At 47.8% G+C, this 21498-nt stretch overlaps 1 protein-coding gene across 2 annotated transcripts in view; it reads left to right on the forward strand.

Moving 5' to 3' along the window:
- DPY19L1 (dpy-19 like C-mannosyltransferase 1) overlaps positions 1 to 21498 on the forward strand; it is a 595286-nt gene that overhangs the window by 553600 nt on the left and 20188 nt on the right. For both annotated transcript variants that reach the window (XM_063922533.1, XM_063922534.1), the window contains one exon: positions 19746 to 19871. In XM_063922533.1, the coding sequence (XP_063778603.1) occupies positions 19746 to 19871 (126 nt within the window). The remainder of the gene's footprint in view (positions 1 to 19745; positions 19872 to 21498) is intronic.

Below are 21498 nucleotides of genomic sequence, written 5' to 3' on the forward strand. Positions count from 1 at the left end.
ACGGAGGGCGAAGGAGTGACGTCAAAGCCGGACCCATCATCGCTGGATCCATTGCACAGGGTAAGTATGTCCAGGGATAGTCTACTTCTGCTTGATTTTTTTTTAGCTTAGCAGGGGTGGACAAGCGATCGCAGCCCTGCTAAGCTAAAATACACTCCCCCATAGGCGTGGACTATTGATCGCAGCAGCAGCAGCTAAAAGTTGCTGGCTGCGATCAACTCGGAATGACCCCCTAAGTCCGGCTACCTTCCTAAAGTGGTCTCCAAAGTTTATATGAATAAAGAGATTGTAGTTCCAGCTTTTCATCTCTGACCCCTTAAACAGATGAAGCCTGCTGTATGTACTACGTACACTTTAGATTTATGTGGTTCGAACCAAATCTACGTAGATCAGATACTCCAGTTGTGTTATACGGATTTCACAAAAGAGGCTGGCCTGCTAACAATGGCTTTGAATTACTATTTCTCAGGCATGCAGGGAAGCAGACCTCCCAGTTCTATATAGCATCAAGGCCCACTGCACTAGATCTGTGGGACCATCGTGTGCGACCGTTCGTGCGGCACTGCTGAACAATTGTGCAGAGCAGCCATGTAGGCTTCGGTCAGCTCCTTTGTCCATTTTTATTAATTCCATACCTTCGCCTCCCAGGATGCTGCCTTTTGGCGATGGGTTTTCCCTGCTGCTCAGGGGCATCCCCTCCCTTAGGGGAAACTGCTTTGGGACATCCCCATGGTATTTCCTTTGGAGCCTATGGACCCTGAAGAAGAAAATAAGAGTTATGGTAGACTTTCCATTGTTAACTCTGTTTTATCGAGGTCCATAGGCACCACATGGAACCCACCCTGACGCACCTAGCTTATTGTCATTATTATTATTTGGTCACTAGTTCTCCTTTTCTAATATGGTGTGTTTCTTAAGTCTTCCTTCTCATCTGTCCTTCTCCTGCCTTGGGGGAGTTCACTAAACTGGATAGCCTGGGGCTGGGTGCGGGGTATATAGGAGGAAACAGTGCATCCCGGGACCTGAACGTTTAATTATTTGGTGCCCGGTTCTCTCCAAACCACCTATACCCCATGGTAATTCCTGTGGAGCCTATGGACCTCGAAGAAACAGAGTTAACAATGGTACGTCTACCATAACTCTTGTTTTTCATTTTTCTTTAAAATGATGCCTTACTATACTCATTGTTGCAAAAACCGTTAATAAAAACTTTTGGGGAAAAAAGTATTCCTTACTTGCAGATACAGTGGTTCCTGAAATGCCAGCATGTAGTGACAGTTACGGGTATGCAGTTACTACATGCACCAGCATTACCAATCCTTTAAAGGCATGAAAGAGATACATTACCCCATCTCCCAGGAATATCTTGAATACCTCTAGTTCTATCTTTAAGGGATTAAGTGCATTTTTATATTTTTTTGCATACTTGATCCTCTTAGAGAATTAAGCCCCATGCTAACCAGCAGTAGCTGAGAGGACACTGTGGGTGTCCCAGATATAGTGCCGCCAGTCGTTGTTGATAGTGCCTGGTGCAGCGGGAATTTTTTCAGTACTAGTGCAGGCTATATGCAATAGTGCTGGCGGTTGTGGTGGGGGGTTCTTGTTGAGCAGTGGGACACATCTATTAATTTTGTATTTAATTGTTTTTTTAACATTGTCAAATGTTTGTGCTAATTATCATCATCAGTACAGTTCTTGGACCAGGTGCTATAAATACAGCTCTTAGCCATGTCTGCAGCTACTTCACCTCTATGTAGTGTGAACACACCTTTATTGGACACAACCTGCATGTCTGAGCATAGGGTGATGCAACGAGGGTCTTCTGAGTTGACTTATGTCCAACTCCAAATGACTCCTATAACATTTAATTACAGTTTTTTGAGTATGAGTTAACATTTATATAAAAAGGTAGCTTCTCAATCAATTTAATAACCCTTCTTGGGTGCATGAAAGGTAAGGGTTAGAAATAAAGGAAAACTATTCCACCGGAGCACTCAAAAGTATCAGCAACAAGATGTAAATACTACATAATAGAAATACAGATATATAATTTGCATATATTTGCAAATATCTGATAAAGCTGCCAGGCAGCGTCAAGGCTCCTGTTTTTGGGGGTCCTTAACGCTACATAATAATTGCCCACTCTGGGTCATATAATTGCATATTGTTATGCTTCATGATAATAGCACATACATGAATATATCTAAATTGAGAGTCAACTCACCTGGAGACACCCCAAGCTCTTCCAAATGGCACTACAAAGACCAGCATGCCCTCCAAATGCTGGTCCCATCCATGCCTCTCAGAACAGCAATATGAAATGGAAGCTGCTCAATCAATTTAATAATCCTTCTCAAGTGCATTGAAGGGAGGGGTTTTTCGAGAAAAAAAAAAGTATAATAATCCCCCAGCACACTGAAATGTTAAGGGTACTTGTATTTCTCTTACGTCCTAGAGGATGCTGGGGACTCCAAAAGGACCATGGGGTATAGACGGGATCCGCAGGAAACATGGGCACACTAAAAAGACTTTGACTGGGTGTGAACTGGCTCCTCGCTCTATGCCCCTCCTCCAGACCTCAGATTCTGTGCCCAGGAGTGACTATACACACACTAGGGGAGCTCTACTGAGTTTCTCTGGAAAGACTTTATGTTAGGCTTTTTTATTTTCAGGGAGACCTGCTGGCTACAGGCTCCCTGCTTCGTGGGACTGAGGGGAGAGAAGTCAGACCTACTTCTTCTTAGTTAAGGGCTCTGCTTCTTAGGCTACTGGACACCATTAGCTCCAGAGGGTTCGATCACTTGGTGCGCCTAGCTGCTTGTTCCCGGAGCCGCGCCGCCACCCCCATCACAGAAGCCAAGTGAGTATTAGAAGAACAGAACTTCAGTGACGGCAGAAGACTTCAGTAACGGAGGTACAGCGCAGCGGTCGCGCTGCGCTCCATGCTCCCACACACCAACGGCACTAACAGGGTGCAGGGCACTGGGGGGGAGCGCCCTGGGCAGCAAGTTACTGAGGGGCTTTTTCACTGGCAAAAAGGCATATTCGGTGCCCGGGCAGTATAATTTTTTTTTAATTTAAGCGGGACTACAGCGCGCCGGGAAGGGGCACAGCTTAACAGTGCCATTTTATCTCTTCACAGACCGCTGCAGAGACGCTGGCCCGGACCTCCACTCTCCTTACAAGTATCTGGGGAGCAAAACGGGGGGAGGGCACATGCAGTTTGGTGCTATATATGTGTAAATTACAGCGCAGCCATCATATATTATTTCTTTAGTAGTATATGGGCGCTGGGGTGTGAGCTGGCATACTCTCTCTCTGTTCTCTCTACAGGCTTCCCTGTGGGTCTGTCCCCTATTTGGCCAGTGTGGGTGTGTCGGCACTGCGTGTCGACACGTCTGAGGCTGAGTGTTCCTCCCCGGAGGAAGTTACTGGGGGCACGGAGAAAGATTTGGGAATGACTCTGTCGGCACAGCCGACTGCTGATTGGGTAAATATGTTGAGTACATTGAATGCAAACGTGGCATTATTATCTAAGAGGCTGGATAAATCTGATTCTCAGACTCAAACATGGAGAAAATCCACGGAGGACGCTTTGTCTCAGGTACAGACCCCCTCAGTGTCACAAAAACGTTCATTTACCCAGATGGCAGATACAGATACCGACACAGACTCTGATTCCAGTGTCGACTTCAATGAGGCCAGTTTATATCCGAAAGTGGTTAAGAGTATTCAGTACATGATTGTGGCTATTAAAGATGTTTTACATATTTCTGAGGAACCTCCGGTTCCGTATACAAGGGTTTGTTTATTTATAGGGAAAAAGCCTGAGGTGAAGTTTCCCCCCTCTCATGAACTGAATGCTCTTTGTGAAAAGGCTTGGGAGTCGCCTGACAAAAGGTGGCAGATTCCCAAAAGAATTTTTATGGCATATCCTTTCCCCTCTGACAACAGGGAGAAATGGGAGTCGTCACCCAACATGGACAAGGCTCTGTCCCGACTGTCCAAGAAGGTGGCGCTTCCGTCTCCTGACACGGCTGCCTTCAAGGATCCGGCAGATCGCAAGCAGGAGATGACGTTGAAGGCCATTTTCGTTACTACTGGTGCACTACTCAGGCCTGCTGTGGCGTCGGCGTGGGTGAGTAGTGCTATTGCTAAGTGGGCTGATAATTTAGCTTCTGATATGGATACCCTTGATAAGGATAACATTCTTTTGACTGTTGGTTATATCAAGGACGCTGCAGATTACCTAAAGGATGCGGCGAGGGATATTGGCCTCTTGGGATCAAGGGCCAATGCCATGGCGGTCTTGGCCAGGAGGGCGCTGTGGATTCATCAATGGAATGCAGATGCCGACTCCAAGAAAGCTATGGAAGCTCTCCCTTTTAAAGGTAGTGTCTTGTTTGGTGACGGCCTTACTGCGGGTAAGTCATCTTTTCTTCCTTATGTTCCAGCACAGCAGAAAAAGGCGCCCCATTCTCAGATGCAGTCCTTTCGGCCTAATAAATACAAAAAAAGGAAGGGGTTCGTCATTCCTTGCTTCAAAGGGTAGAGGAAGGGGAAAAAGGTCGCCTGCTGTGTCTGGCGCCCAGGACCAAAAGTCCTCCCCCGCCTCTGCCAAGTCCACCGCATGACGCTGGGGCTCCTCTACGGGAGAGCGTGCTGGTGGGGGCCCATCTCCGAATCTTCAGTCAGGTCTGGTTTCAATCGGGCCTAGATCCTTGGGTCTTAGACATAGTGTCCCAGGGGTACAAATTGGAGTTTCAGGAGATGCCCCCCCCCCCCGCCGATTTTTTAAACAGCCTTGCCAGTTTCTATTCCAGAAAGAGAAGTAGTAAATGCTGCGAAACAAATGCTGTGTCAACAGAGGGTCATTGTCCCGGTTCCCCCGTCCCAACGGGGGGAAGGGTTCTATTCGAGCCTCTTTGTCGTGCCGAAGCCGGACGGCTCGGTCAGACCGATTCTGAACCTAAAATCCCTCAATCCATACTTGAAAACTTTCAAGTTCAAGATGGAATCTCTTCGAGCTGTGAATTCCAGCTTAGAAGGGGGAGATTTTATGGCGTCAGTCGACATAAAGGATACCTACTTACATGTCCCGATATATCCTCCTCATCACACCTTCCTAAGATTTGCGGTGCAGGATTGTCATTACCAATTTCAGACGTAGCCGTTTGGGCTTTCCACGGCCCCGAGGGTCTTCACCAAGGTGATGGCGGAAATGATGGCAGGGTGTCACAATTATCCCGTACTTGGACGATCTCCTGATAAAGGCGAGATCAAAAGAGCAGTTGCTAAGAAGCGTGGAACTCTCCCTGGTGGTTCTGCAACATCATGGTTGGATTCTCAATTTGCCAAAGTCTCAGTTGATTCCGACAACTCGGCTGCCCTTCTTGGGCATGATCCTAGACACGGAACTGTGGAGAGTGTTTCTTCCGGCGGAAAAAGCTCTGGAAATCCAGACCATGGTCAAGGAGATTCTGAAACCGGCAAGAGTGTCGATTCATCAATGCACTCGAGTGCTAGGGAAGATGGTTGCGGCTTACGAAGCCATTCCGTTTGGCAGGTTTCATGCCCGGGTGTTTCAGTGGGATCTGCTGAACAAATGGTCCGGGTCTCACCTTCACATGCACCGGAAAATAAGTCTATCTTCCAGGACCAAAATTTCTCTCCTGTTGTGGCTGCAAAGTTCTCACCTTCGAGAGGGACGCAGATTCGGAATCCAGGATTGGGTCCTGCTGACCACGGATGCAAGTCTCCGAGGCTGGGGAGCAGTCACACAAGGAAGAAGTTTCCATGGAAAATGGTCAAGCCAGGAATCTTGTCTCCACATAAATGTTCTGGAGTTAAGAGACATTTACAATGGCCTTCTGCAAGCGAAGAACCTTCTTCAAGGTCTACCTGTCCTGATCCAGTCGGACAACATAACAGCGGTGGCGTACGTAAACCGCCAGGGCGAAACAAAGAGCAGAGCGGCAATGGCGGAGGCCACAAGAGTTCTCCGCTGGGCAGAACAGCACGTGAGCGCTCTGTCAGCAGTTTTCCTTCCGGGCGTGGACAACTGGGAAGCAGACTTTTTCAGCAGACACGATCTCCATCCAGGAGAGTGGGCCCTTTATCCAGAGGTGTTTGCAGAAGTTACAAGGTGTTGGGGAATCCCTCAAATAGACATGATGGCGTCTCGCCTCAACAAGAAGCTTCCGAGGTATTGTTCCAGGTCAAGAGACCCCCAAGCCAGTGCAGTGGACGCCCTGGTAACTCCGTGGGTGTTTCAGTCGGTATATGTGTTCCCTCCACTTCTTCTCATTCCGAAAGTGCTGAGGATCATAAGACGAACAAGGTTTCAGGCAATACTCGTCGTTCCAGATTGGCCACGGAGGGCCTGGTATCCGGATCTTCAGGAATTGCACATAGAAGATCCTTGGCCGCTTCCTCTAAGAGAGGAGCTGTTACTGCAGGGGCCATGCGTGTTTCCGGACTTACCGCGGCTACGTTTGACGGCGTGGAGGTTGAACGCCAAATCCTAGCTCGTAAAGGTATTCCCAGGGAAGTCATCCCCACTCTCCTTAAGGCTAGAAAGGAGGTCACGGCAAAACATTATCACCGTATTTGGAGAAAATATGTGTCGTGGTGTGAAACCAAAACAGCTCCTGCGGAGGAATTTCACTTGGGTCGTTTTCTCCATTTTTTGCAGGCAGGCGTGGATGCAGGCCTGAAATTGGGTTCCATCAAAGTGCAGATTTCGGCTTTATCTATTTTCTTTCAAAAAGAATTGCCCGTCCTTCCTGAGGTTCAGACTTTCGTGAAGGGAGTGCTGCATATCCATCCTCCATTTGTGCCACCCGTGGCACCGTGGGATCTTGAAGTGGTGTTACAGTTTCTTATGTCTCACTGGTTTGAACCTTTGCGAAAGGTTGAGTTAAAGTTTCTCACTTGGAAAGTGGTCATGCTTTTGGCTTTGGCGTCTGCCAGACGATTGTCAGAATTGGCGGCTTTGTCTTACAAGAGCCCATATTTGATTTTTCATGTGGATAGAGCGGAATTGAGGACTCGTCAACAATTTCTGCCGAAGGTGGTGTGTTCGTTTCACATTAATCAACCTATTGTGGTGCCTGTGGCTACGGATGCCGTGACGGTGCCAAGATCACTTGTTAGGAAAAGGGAGGCTCTGTTTGTCCTGTATGCTTCCAACAAGATTGGAAATCCTGCTTCCAAGCAGACTATTGCACGCTGGATTTGTAATACAATTCAGCACACTCATTCTACGGCTGGATTGCCGTTGCTGAAGTCAGTGAAGGCCCATTCTACCAGGATGGTGGGCTCATCTTGGGCGGCTGCCCGAGGGGTCTCGGCACTTCAACTTTGCCGAGCAGCTACGTGGTCGGGTTCAAACACTTTTTCTAAGTTCTACAAGTTTGATACCCTGGCTGATGTTGGCTTATTTTTTGTTGAATAAGTAATAACAGGATTTTAATACCTACCGGTAAATCCTTTTCTCCTATCCATAGAGGATGCTGGGGTCCACTTCAGTACCATGGGGTATAGACGGTTCCGCAGGAGCCATGGGCACTTTAAGATTTTTCAAGCGTGTGAACTGGCTCCTCCCTCTATGCCCCTCCTCCAGACCTCAGTATAGGAACTGTGCCCAGGGAGACGGACATTTCGGGGAAAGGATTTACTTTTAAACTAAAGGTGAGATTCATACCAGCTCACACCTCAACCATGCCGCACAACATGGCATTCAACTTAACACATGCCAACGGGCATGAACAATTGCAGCAACATGCTGAAAATAATCGTAACACAATACTCATGTAACAACAAATTAACAAACTGCTGGTAAAGTACGCACTGGGTCGGGTGCCCAGCATCCTCTACGGACTAGGAGAAAAATATTTACCGGTAGGTATTAAAATCCTGTTTTGTCATACGTCCTAGAGGATGCTGGGGTCCACTTCAGTACCATGGGGTTATACCAAAGCTCCAGTATGGGCGGGAGACTGCGGATGACCCTGCAGGACCAATTGACCAAACTTGAGGTCGTCATCGGCCAAGGTGTCAAACTTGTAGAACTTTGCAAACGTGTTTGCCCCTGACCAAGTAGCTGCTCGGCAAAGTTGTAACACCGAGACCCCCCGGGCAGCCGCCCAGGATGAGCCCACCTTTCTAGTAGAATGGGCATTTACCGACTTCGGTATCGGCAATCCTGCCGTGGAATGAGCGTGCTGAATCGTCCCTCTGATCCAGCGCGCAATAGTCTGCTTAGAAGCAGGACACCCAATCTTGTTGGCAGCATACAGGACAAACAGAGCTTCTGTTTTCCTTATCCAAGCTGTCCTTGCGACATAAATTTTCAAAGCTCTAACCACATCCAGAGACTTTGACTCAGTGAAGGTGTCAGTAGTCACTGCCACCACAATAGGTTGGTTTATATGGAAAGACGAAACCACCTTTGGAAGAAATTGTTGTCGAGTTCTCAACTCTGCCCTATCTTCATGGAAGATCAGGTAAGGGTTCTTGTGAGACAAGGCCCCAACTCAGACACCCGCCTTGCGTATGCCAAGGCTAAAAGCATCACTACTTTCCAAGTGAGAAACTTCAATTCTATCTCCTGTAGAGGTTCAAAACAATGTGATTGAAGGAACTGCAACACCACATTAATGTCCCATGGTGCCACCTGGGGCACAAATGGAGGTTGGATGTGCAGCACCCCTTTCACGAACGTCTGAACTTTTGGAAGGGAGGCCAATTGTTTCTGAAAGAAAACTGATAAGGCCGAAATCTGGACCGTGATTGAACCCAATCTTGGGCCTGCATCCACACCTGCCTGTAGAAAATGGAGAAAACGTCCCAACTGAAACTCTTCCGTAGGAGCCTTCTTGGATTCACACCAAGACACATATTTTCTCCAAATACGGTGGTAATGTTTAGACGTTACTCCTTTCCCGGCCTGAATAAGAGTGGGGATGACTTCTTTGGGAATACCCTTTCGGTCTAGGATCCGGCGCTCAACAGCCATGCCGTCAAACGTAGCCACGGTAAGTCTTGATACATGCACGGCCCCTGCTGCAGCAGGTCCTCGCGAAGAGGAAGAGGCCAAGGATCTTCTATTAGCAACTTCTGAAGATCTGGATACCAAGCCCTCCTTGGCCAGTCTGGGAAAATGAGGATCGCTCGAACCCTTGTTCTTCTGATGATCTTGAGAACTTTTGGTATTAGTGGAAGTGTAGGGAAGACATACACCGACTGAACCACTCACTGGGTCACTAGAGCATCCACTGCTATTGCTTGAGGGTCTCTCGACCTGGAACAATATCTCTGAAGCTTCCTGTTGAGACGAGATGCCATCATGTCTACTTGAGGAACTCCCCAAAGACTTTTCACCTCTGCGAAGACTTCTTGGTGGAGGCCCCAATCTCCTGGATGGAAATCGTGTCTGCTGAGGAAGTCTGCTTCCCAGTTGTCCACTCCCGGAATGAAAATTGCCGACAGAGCTCTTGCATGTCTTTCTGCCCAGAGGAGGATCTTTGTCACCTCTGCCATTGCCGCTCTGCTTTTCGTTCCACCCTGATGGTTTATGTACGTGACTGCTGTTACATTGTCCGACTGGATCAGCACGGGTTGATCTTGAAGAAGATGTCCCGCTTGTAGAAGGCCGTTGTGAATGGCTCTCAATTCCAGAACATTTATGTGAAGACAGGTTTCCTGACTTGACCATTTTCCTTGGAAGCTTTTTCCCTGCATGACTGCTCCCTAGCCTCGGAGACTTGCATCCGTGGTTACTAGGACCCGGTCCTGAATCCCGAACCTGCCTCCCTCTAGGAGGTGAGAACTGTGTAGCCACCACAGGAGCGAAATTCTGGCTTTGGAGGACAGGATTATCGTCTGGTGCATGTGTAGGTGGGATCCGAACCATTTGTCCAACAGGTCCCACTGAAATACTCTGGCATGGAATCGGCCAAACTGTATGGCCTCGTAGGCCGCCACCATCTTTCCCAACAACCGAATGCATTGATGTATTTACACTCTTGTTGGTTTCAAAATTTGTTTGACCATTCTCTGGATTTCCAGAGCCTTTTCCACTGGAAGATATACCCTCTGTACTTCTGTATCCAGTATCATCCCCAGAAAAGACAATCTTGTCGTCGGTTCCAACTGCGACTTTGGAAAATTTACGATCCAACCGTGTTGTTGGAGTACTGACAGGGAGAGTGCAATGTTCTGCACCAAGTTTTCCCGGGATCTCACTTTTATCAGGAGATCGTCCAGGTAAGGACTTATATTGACTCCTTGTTGTCGAAGAAGGACCATCATTTCTGCCATCACCTTGGTGAATACCCTCGGTGCCGTGGAGAGTCCAAACGGCAACGTCTGGAACTGGTAATGGCAATCCTGAACTGTGAATCTCAGATAAGCTTGGTGAGGAGGATAAATGGGAACATGCAAGTAAGCATGACGTCCCCTTCCTCCAGACTGGAAATCACTGCTCTCAAAGATTCCATCTTGAACTTGAACCTTTTCAGGTAGAGATTTAGATTCTTCAGGTTTGAAATTGGTCTGACCGAGCCGTCCGGCTTCGGAACTACGAAGAGGCTTGAATAAAAACCTTCTCCTTGCTGTGACAAGGGTACGAGGACGATGACTTGATCCTGACATAATTTTTGAATTGCAGCTGTTACGAGTTCTCTGTCTGGAAGAGATGCTGGCAAAGGTGATTTGAAAAATCGGCATGGGGGAACATCTTGAAACTCCAGTTTGTATCCCAGGGACACTATTTGTAAGACCCATGGGTCCAGACCAGATTGAAGCCAGATCTGACTGAAAATTTTTGGATGTGCTCCCACCCGAGGGGACTCCTGCGAGGGAGCCCCAGTGTCATGCTGCAGATTTGGCAGAAGCAGAGGTTGATTTCTGCTCCTGCGATCCTGGAGAAGCTGCGGATTTCTTTCCTCTTACCCTTCCTCTTCCTGCAAAGAAAGGGGAGCCTTTGGCCTTTTTGTATTTGTTGGGCCGAAAAGACTGCATGTGAGAGTGATGTGTCTTTTTCGCCGGTGCAGGAGCATAAGGCAAGAATGTCGACTTACCTGCGGTAGCCGCAGAGACCAACGCATCCAGCACATCTCCAAACAAGGCCTCGCCTTTATATGGTAGAGCCTCCATATTTCTTTTGGAATCTGCGTCAGCATTCCACTGGCGAATCCACAACGCCCTCCGAGCCGAGACTGCCATGGTAGCGGCTTTTGAACCCAAGAGTCCAATATCTTTCGTGGCTTCTAGCATGTATATAGCAGCGTCTTTTATATGACCTAACGTTAGGAGTATCTCGTCTCTATCATGTCACTTTCAGATGACAAGTTATCTGACCATTTTTCGATAGCACTACTCACCCACGCGCAAGCAATGGTGGGCCTGAGCAGCGTACCATTGGCCACATAAATAGATTTCAACGTAGTCTCCATCTTGCGATCCGCCGGCTCTTTTAGTGAAGCCGTCCCAGGTGCAGGGAGAATCACCTTTTTAGTTAACCGTGACAGGGCACTGTCCAAAACAGGGGGTGACTCCCATCTTTTCCTGTCCTCTGCCGGGAAAGTATAAGCAACCTGAATCCTTTTGGGAATCTGAAATTTCTTTTCAGGATTTGCCCAAACTCCCTCAAATATAGTATTTAGCTCGTGAGAAGGGGGGGAAGTTACATTAATTTTCTTATCCTTATAAAAAATAAGCCTTCTCCTGAGGTACAGGATGGGCTTCCGTAACTTCCAAGACCTCCTTTATAGCAACAATCATGTATTGAATGTTTTTCGCCAATTTAGGATCTATTCCCCTGGAATCACTATCGTCGACACAGGGATCCGAGTCCGTGTCGGTATCAGTTTGTACAATTTGAGCAAAAGGTCTCTTGTGTGACCCAGAGGGGTCGCCTGTGGCTGACAAGGCAGAACTATGAAAAATCACATCCTCTATTGATTTTCTGCATGAGACTCAGACTTATCTAATCTCGATATGATTCACACTATCACGTAGTTCTTTCACCCATTCAGGCTCGTGGTGTGCCGGCAGCGTCACCACATTACAACTCTGTGTCCCTAAAATGGCTCCCTCAGGGGAAGAGCTCCCTACCTCAGACATGTCACACACGTGCACAACCACACCACAGACACTCCGGGACTTATAGAGGACAGACACACAGTAAAATCTGTCAGAAGGACACAGATAGGATTTGCCACTTCACAACCCAGCGCCAGTAATAAAATGTCTGTGTACACAAAATGCCCACAGACCTGCAGCGCTTTTATAATGATGATATCACACAATATATAGCACCAAAATTCACTGTGCCCCCCCTGTTTTTCACCCTGATACTTGGTTCAGCAGTGGAGGAGGACCAGCGTTCTTCTCTGCACCCTGGAGGGAGTGAAAATGGCGCTGAGCAATGTGCTGGCTGACTGAGGAGGAAGCCCCACCCCCGTAATGGCGCGTTTCCCTTCAGAATTTTAGATACTGATATTTATACTGGCGGGGGTAGGACTGTGCCTCAGCATCTTATGCCCTTTATTAGTGCCAGTTTAGTAGGTTTCATGCTGCCCAGGGCGCCCCCCCGCGCCCTGCTTCCTGCAGTGCCTGTGTGTGTGTGGGTAGCATGGCGCGCAGCGTTCCCGCCTGCTGCGCGGTACCTTTTAGCCGTCACGATGACGGAAGATTCTTTTTTTCTCACACTCGCCTGTCTTCTGACTTCTGGCTCTGTAAGGGGGGTGACGGCGGGCTGTGGGAGTGAGCACATAGCCGCAGCTAGCGTTCAGTACCTTTCAGGAGCTAATGGTGTCCTGTCAGCCAGAAGCAGAGCCATGAAACTATTCAGGAAGTTGGTTCCTACTTCTGCCCCCTAAGTCCCACGAAGCAGGGAGACTGTTGCGAGCAGTCCTCCCTGAAAATAAAAAACCTAACATAAGTCTTTCAGAGAAACTCAGTAGAGCTCCCCTGGAGTGCATCCAGTCTGCCTGGGCACATTTTCTAAACTGAGGTCTGGAGGAGGGGCATAGAGGGAGGAGCCAGTTCACACCCTTGAAAAGTCTTAAAGTGCCCATGGCTCCTGTGGAACCGTCTATACCCCATGGTACTGAAGTGGACCCCAGCATCCTCTAGGACGTATGAGAAAATACATTTACCTTTTTTATACGATTTTGTCTTTTAACCATAGAATGATCAAAATTGTTAGACATGGGCTGGGATGTAATGAAATTCGAGTTCAGTGGCCGGTCGAACGCAGACTTTTTTTTTTAATGGTTAGCCTTGTAAATGATTGCCCCTTTAAAAAAAAAAAAAACTTCAAACTCGGCCCTGGGGAGTACAGTATGATTTTTTCTGATATGCAAAAACAGAGTTGAAAGCTGGTTCATTAGTAGCAGTCATCAATTTGATCAAAACAATGGCAACATTATTTCTCTGACGTCCTAGTGGATGCTGGGAACTCCGTAAGGACCATGGGGATAGCGGTTTCGCAGGAGACTGGGCACAACTAAAGAAAGCTTTAGGACTACCTGGTGTGCACTGGCGCCTCCCTCTATGACCCTCCTCCAGACCTCTGTTAGAATCTTGTGCCCGGCTGAGCTGGATGCACACTAGGGGCTCTCCTGAGCTCCTAGAAAAGAAAGTATATTTTAGGTTTTTTATTTTCAGTGAGATCTGCTGGCAACAGACTCACTGCTACGAGGGACTAAGGGGAGAAGAAGCGAACCTACCTGCTTGCAGCTAGCTTGGGCTTCTTAGGCTACTGGACACCATTAGCTCCAGAGGGATCGAACACAGGACCCGACCTCGATCGTCCGCTCCCAGGGCCGCGCCGCCGTCCCCCTTACAGAGCCAGAAGCATGAAGATGGTCCTGAAAATCGGCGGCAGAAGACTTCGGTCTTCAACAAGGTAGCGCACAGCACTGCAGCTGTGCGCCATTGCTCCTCATGCACACCTCACACTCCGGTCACTGATGGGTGCAGGGGGGGGGGGCGCCCTGAGCAGCAATATTAACACCTTGGCTGGCAAAATAATCACAATATATAGTCCCAGAGGCTATATATGTGAAAAATACCCCTGCCAGAATACATAAAAAAGCGGGAGAAAGTCCGCCGAAAAAGGGGCGGGGCTATCTCCCTCAGTACACTGGCGCCATTTTCTCTTCACAGTGCAGCTGGAAGACAGCTCCCCAGGCTCTCCCCTGTAGTTTTCAAGCTGAAAGGGTTAAAAAGAGAGGGGGGGCACTAAATTTAGGCGCAAATCTGTGTATTATAGCAGCTATAAGGGAAAAATCACTGTGGGTAGTGTGAATCCCTGTATTATATAGCGCTCTGGTGTGTGCTGGCATACTCTCTCTCTCTGTCTCCCCAAAGGACTTTGTGGGGTCCTGTCCTCAGTCAGAGCATTCCCTGTGTGTGTGCGGTGTGTCGGTACGGCTGTGTCGACATGGTTGATGAGGAGGCGGAGCAGATGCCGATAAATGTGATGTCGCCCCCTGTGGGGCCGACACCAGAGTGGATGGATAGGTGGAAGGTATTAACCGACAGTGTCAACTCCTTACATAAAAGGCTAAATGACGTAACAGCTGTAGGATAGCCGGCTTCTCAGCCCGCGCCTGCCCAGGCGTCTCAAAAGCCATCAGGGGCTCAAAAACACCCGCTACCTCAGATGGCAGACACAGATGTCGACACGGAGTCTGACTCCAGTGTCGACGAGGTTGAGACATATACACAATCCACTAGGAACATCCGTTGCATGATCTCGGCAATGAAAAATGTGTTACACATTTCTGACATTAACCCAGGTACCACAAAAAAGGGGTTTTATGTTTGGGGAGAAAAAGCAGACAGTGTTTTGTTCCCCCATCAGATGAGTGAATGAAGTGTGTGAAGAAGCGTGGGTTCTCCCGATAAGAAACTGGTAATTTCTAAAAAGTTACTGATGGCGTACCCTTTCCTGCCAGAGGATAGGTCACGTTGGGAGATATCCCCTAGGGTGGATAAGGCGCTCACACGTTTGTCAAAAAAGGTGGCACTGCCGTCTTAGAATACGGCCACTTTGAAGGAACCTGCTGATAAAAAGCAGGAGGCTATCCTGAAGTCTGTATATACACACTCAGGTACTATACTGAGACCTACAATTGCCTCAGCATGGATAGTGCTGCTGCAGCGTGGTCTATTACCCTGTCAGGACAAGGATACTGTTTGCTAACCATAGAGCATATTAAAGATGTCGTCTTATATATGAGGGATGCACAGAGGGATATTTGCCGGCTGGCATCCAAAATTAATGCAATGTCCATTCTGCCAGGAGGGTATTAGGGACCCGGCAGTGGACAGGCGATGCTGACTTTAGAAGGCACATGAAGATTCTGCCTTATAAGGGTGAGGTATTGTTTGGAGATGGTCTCTGGGACCTCGTATCCACAGCAACAGCTGGGAAGAAAAATTTTTACCTCAGGTTTCCTCACAGCCTAAGAAAGCACCGTATTTTCAGGTACAGTCCTTTCGGCTTCAGAAAAGCAAGCGGGTTAAAGGCGCTTCCTTTCTGCACAGAGACAAGGGAAGAGGGAAAAAGCTGCACCAGACTGCCAGTTCCCAGGATCAAAAATCTTCCCCCGCTTCCTCTGAGTCCACCGCATGACGCTTGGGCTCCACAGTTGGAGCCAGGTGCGGTGGGGGTGCGTCTCGGGAACTTCAGCGACCAGTGGGCTCGCTCACAGGTGGATCCCTGGGTTCTGCAAGTAGTATCACAGGGATACAAGCTGGAGTTTCGGGGCGACTCCCCCTCGCCGTTACCTCAAATCAGCCTTGCCTGCTGCCCTCGTGGAGAGGTAGTACTGGCGGCAATTCACAAGCTGTACTTCCAGCAGGTGATAATCACGGTACCCCTCCTTCAACAAGGCCGGGGTTACTATTCCACAATGTTTGTGGTACCGAAACCAGACGGTTCTGTGAGACCCATTCTAAAATTGAAATCCTTGAACACTTATATACGAAGGTTCAAGTTCAAAATGGAATCGCTCAGGGCGGTTATTGCAAGCCTGGACGAAGGGGATTACATGGTATCACTGGACATCAAGGATGCTTACCTGCATGTCCCCATTTACCCTCCTCACCAGGAGTACCTCAAAATTGTGGTACAGGACTGTCATTACCAATTCCAGACGTTGCCGTTGGTCTGTCCCCGGCACCGAGGGTATTTACCAAGGTAATGGCCGAAATGATGTTACTCCTTCAAAAAAAGGGAGTTATAATTATCCCGTACTTGGACGATCTCCTTATAAAGGCGAGGTCCAGGGAGCAGTTGTTCGTCGGAGTAGCACTATCTCGGGAAGTGCTACAACAGCATGGCTGGATTCTGAATAGTCCAAGTCGCAGCTGGTTCCTACGACGCGTCTACTGTTCCTGGGTATGGTTCTGGACACAGAACATAAAAAAGGGTTTCTCCCGGAGGAGAAGGCCAAGGAGTTGTCATCTCTAGTCAGAGACCTCCTAATACAAATACAGGTGTCGGTGCATCAATGCACGCGAGTCCTGGGAAAGATGGTAACTTCTTACGAAGAAATTCCATTCGGTAGGGTCCATGCAAGGATCTTCCAGTGGGATCTGTTGGACAAGTGGTCCGGGTCGCATCTTCAGATGCATCGGCTGATAACCCTGCCTCCAAGGGCCAGGGTGTCGCTGTTGTGGTGGCTGCAGAGTGCTCATCTTCTAGAGGGCCGCAGATTCGGCATACAGGACTGGGTCCTGGTGACCACAGATGCCAGCCTTCGAGGCTGGGGGGGCAGTCACACAGGGAAGAAACTTCCAAGGACTATGGTCAAGTCAGGAGACTTCCCTACACATAAATATTCTGGGACTAAGGGCCATTCACAATGCCCTAAGTCAGGCTAGACCCCTGCTTCAACACCAGCCGGTGCTGATCCAGTCAGACAACATCACGGCGGTCGCCCATGTAAACCAGCAGGGCGGCACAAGAAGCAGGATGGTGATGGCAGAAGCCACAATGATTTTCCGATGGGCGGAAAATCATGTATTAGCACTGTCAGCAGTGTTCATTCCCGGAGTGGACAACTGGGAAGCAGACTTTCTCAGCAGGCACGACCTCCACCCGGGAGAGTGGGGACTTCATCCAAAAGTCTTCAAAATGATTGTGCACCATTGGGAAAGGCCACAGGTGGACATGATGGCGTCCCGCCTCAACAAAAAGCTAAAAAGATATTGCGCCAGGTCAAGGGACCCTCAGGCGATAGCTGTAGACGCTCTGGTAACACCGTGGGTGTACCAGTCGGTGTATGTGTTCCTTCCTTTGCCTCTCATACCCAAGGTATTGAGAATACTAAGAAGGAGAGGAGTAAGAACTATACTCGTGGTTCCGGATTGGCCAAGAAGAGCTTGGTACCCGGAACTTCAAGAAATGATCTCAGAGGACCCATGGCCTCTGCCGCTCAGACAGGACCTGCTGCAGCAGGGGCCCTGCCTGTTCCAAGACTTACCACGGCTGTGTTGGACGGCATGGCGGTTGAACACCGGATCCTAAAGGAAAAGGCATTCCGGAGGAAGTCATTCCTACGCTGATTAAGGCTAGGAAAGATGTGATCGCAAAATATTATCACCGCATATGGCAAAAATATGTTGCTTGGTGTGAGGCCAGGAAGGCCCCAACGGAGGAAATTCAACTGGGTCGATTTCTGCACTTCCTACAGTCAGGAGTGACTACGGGCCTAAAATTGGGTTACGTTAAGGTCCAGATTTCGGCTCTGTACATTTTCTTCCAAAAAGAACTGGCTTCACTGCCTGAAGTTCAGACTTTGGTTAAGGGAGTGCTGCATATTCAGCACCCGTTTGTGCCTCTAGTGGCACCGTGGGATCTCAACGTGGTGTTGGATTTCCTGAAGTCGCATTGGGTTGAGCCACTTAAATCCGTAGAGCTAAAATACCTCACGTGGAAAGTGGTCATGCTGTTTGCCTTGGCGTCGGCCAGGCGTGTATCAGAATTAGCGGTTTTGTCATGCAAAAGCCCTTATCTGATTTTCATATGGATAGGGCGGAATTGAGGACTCGTTCCCAATTCCTTCCTAAGGTGGTATCAGCTTTTCATGTGAACCAACCTATTGTGGTGCCTGCGGCTATGTGGGACTTGGAGGACTCCAAGTTACTGGACGTAGTCAGGGCCCGGAAAATATATGTTTCCAGGACGGCTGGAGTCAGGAAAACTGACTCGCTATTTATCCTGTATGCACCCAACAAGCTGGGTGCTCCTGCTTCTAAGCAGACTATTGCTCGCTGGATCTGTAGCACGATTCAACTTGCACATTCTGCGGCTGGACTGCCGCACCCTAAATCTGTAGAAGCCCATTCCACGAGGAAAGTGTGCTCTTCTTGGGCGGCTGCCCGAGGGGTCTCGGCTTTACAACTTTGCCGAGCTGTTACTTGGTCGGGTTCAAACATTTTTGCAAAAGTATACAAGTTTGATACCCTGGCTGAGGAGGACCTTGAGTTTGCTCATTCGGTGCTGCAGAGTCATCCGCACTCTCCCGCCCGTTTGGGAGCTTTGGTATAATCCCCATGGTCCTTACGGAGTTCCCAGCATCCACTAGGACGTCAGAGAAAATAATATTTTATTCACCGTTAAATCTATTTCTCGTAGTCCGTAGTGGATGCTGGGCGCCCGTCCCAAGTGCGGATTGCCTGCAATACTTGTATATAGTTATTGCCTAACTAAAGGGTTATTGTTATGAGCCATCTGTTAGTGAGGCTCAGATATATTTCATACTGTTAACTGGGTATAATATTACGAGTTATACGGTGTGATTGGTGTGGCTGGTATGAGTCTTACCCGGGATTCCAAATCCTTTCCTTATTGCGTCAGCTCTTCCGGGCACAGTATCCTAACTGAGGTCTGGAGGAGGGTCATAGAGGGAGGAGCCAGTGCACACCAGGTAGTCCTAAAGCTTTCTTTAGTTGTGCTCAGTCTCCTGCGGAGCCGCTATTCCCCATGGTCCTAACGGAGTTCCCAGCATCCACTACGGACTACGAGAAATAGATTTACCGGTGAGTAAAATCTTATTATTATTATTTTTCATTATTTTTATTTTTTAACACTATATTAAAATAATGAATTTTAGTTTATTTAAGAACAAGTTTAAAGTCCACAATTATATTTTTGGCTCTATTTTTTTTCCAATACTTTAGACTTATGTTTATCAGGGGAGAAGGGCATAAATTATATTGTGTTTGTGTGATGGTTATGTTGAACTGGTGTTGAATTAAAGAAATGCAATCAAAAATAAAATCAGCTGATCATCAGGGGACACAACTTCCCCAAAATAAAACACAATGATAACAATTTGATTATCACTTTACATTTGGCAGGTTCACCTCATTGTTTGTCTTTGTTTGAAAACACGCACAGGAAATGTTCATCCTTAGTTAAAATGAATCTAATTACATTCTTGCTGTCCGATTATCAGTGATTATTTGTCGCAGCTGTATTTTTGTATGTTCATTTAAAAAAATAAAATTATGATAAATGCATATAATAAAATAAAATAGCATAATGTGATAAAATATGAATTTGTTAATACTGTCATTTGCATTCCTTATGAATATGGAATTCAAATAGCAAATACAAAAAGTCAGCCTGAAAAACCAGAAAGCCTTTTTTATACAGTAGTATATTTTGATTCATGCTTTAGTTCAATATGAGAGTGTCTTTATACAATCTTTTTCAGAGCACGGACAAAAATAGTTTACTCAATGTACAGCCGTAAGGCCGCTAAAGATGTAAAAAAGGACCTGATCAAATTGGGAGTGCAATACTTCATATTGGAAGATGCGTGGTGCTTGAGAAGGACTAAGTGAGTATTTTAGAATGTCCTTAATTTACTTTTGTTTGGAATCCTACGTTTTTTACATTCCCTGCATACTCTATTTGGCAGCGTGGTGTTGGTTGCCTGAAACAAAGAGTAGATTGGCTGTAGTGAGGAGAGCTCATCTGACATTGCTGTGCTCACCTAGATCCTACCAAACTGGTCTTTTTATCAAACCTTGCCAGACTCTACTGGGCCTTGCTGACCTGGGGGTAAATTTATTAAGCAGCGTTGTTGAATTCCACTGTGTATTCCTACTCTGGTTTTAAAGGAGCAGTAATATGAAATACAAAACATTGTTGGTTTGGTTTTTAATATTACAGATGTAGCCTCTGTCATCGTTGCATCGCAGCAGCGATGGTGCAATTAGTGTGTGTACGTGCTTGTGTACGCACAAGCACACATTAAAGTCTATGGTGCGAACGTGCACTGCGGCCAGTCGCAGTGCACCTTTTAAATCTAGCAGCTAAAAGAGCAGACTATGTTGCAGCTCTGAATCTATTTTAGATATTATTGGTCTCTTCTGACCATCTTTGTCCATCAGATATCAATAGGCTCTTTGCCAACCTGGTCTTTTTTTCAGGCAAGCAGTACGTGGTTACTGAGGTATGCTGATTTTAGAGAAGTACTGGTAAATGCCTGCTAAAAGACAGCTGCTTCTATCATAGCGCATGAATTCTGGACCTCCGATAAGAAATGTTCTGCTAACAGTTTTGTGTACAATATCCCGCAGAAAACGTAGTTTTCAGTTTTGATTAAAATTATACTTTTAGGGGTATATGCAATTCCGGGCGAATTGCGGCAATTTTTCGCCCGTTTTTAAATTCGACACAATTCGACCGGCGAATTCCGGCCGGCGGGTGCCGGAATTCGACATATTCAATAAAAAACGGATTCGACAGTCCCGCTGTCGAAAAATGGACCAATTGACGGATTTTTAATCGACTTTTCAGATGGTACAAAAAACGGTAAAAAACCCGAAAAAAAATTGCGTGGGTTCCCCCCTCCTAAGCATAACCAGCCTCGGGCTCTTTGAGCCGGTCCTGGTTGCCAAAATACGGGGGGGGAAATTACAGGGGATCACCCGTATTTTAACAACCAGCACCGGGCTCTGCGCCTGGTCCTGGCGCAAAAAATGCGGGGGACAAAAAGAGTAGGGGTCCCCCGTATTTCTCTGACGTCCTAGTGGATGCTGGGACTCCGTAAGGACCATGGGGAATAGCGGCTCCGCAGGAGACAGGGCACAAGAATAAAAGCTTTAGGATCAGGTGGTGTGCACTGGCTCCTCCCCCTATGACCCTCCTCCAAGCCTCAGTTAGATTTTTGTGCCCGAACGAGAAGGGTGCAGGCTAGGTGGCTCTCCTGAGCTGCTTAGAATAAAAGTATATTTTAGGTTTTTTATTTTCAGTGAGTCCTGCTGGCAACAGGCTCACTGCATCGTGGGACTAAGGGGAGAAGAAACGGACTCACCTGCGTGCAGAGTGGATCGGGTTTCTTAGGCTACTGGACATTAGCTCCAGAGGGACGATCACAGGTTCAGCCTGGATGGGTCCCGGAGCCGCGCCGCCGGCCCCCTTACAGAGCCAGAAGAGCGAAGAGGTCCGGTGAAATCGGC

The sequence above is a fragment of the Pseudophryne corroboree genome, chromosome 5 (genome assembly GCF_028390025.1).
Source record: "Pseudophryne corroboree isolate aPseCor3 chromosome 5, aPseCor3.hap2, whole genome shotgun sequence".
Classification (NCBI taxonomy): Eukaryota; Metazoa; Chordata; class Amphibia; order Anura; family Myobatrachidae; genus Pseudophryne; species Pseudophryne corroboree.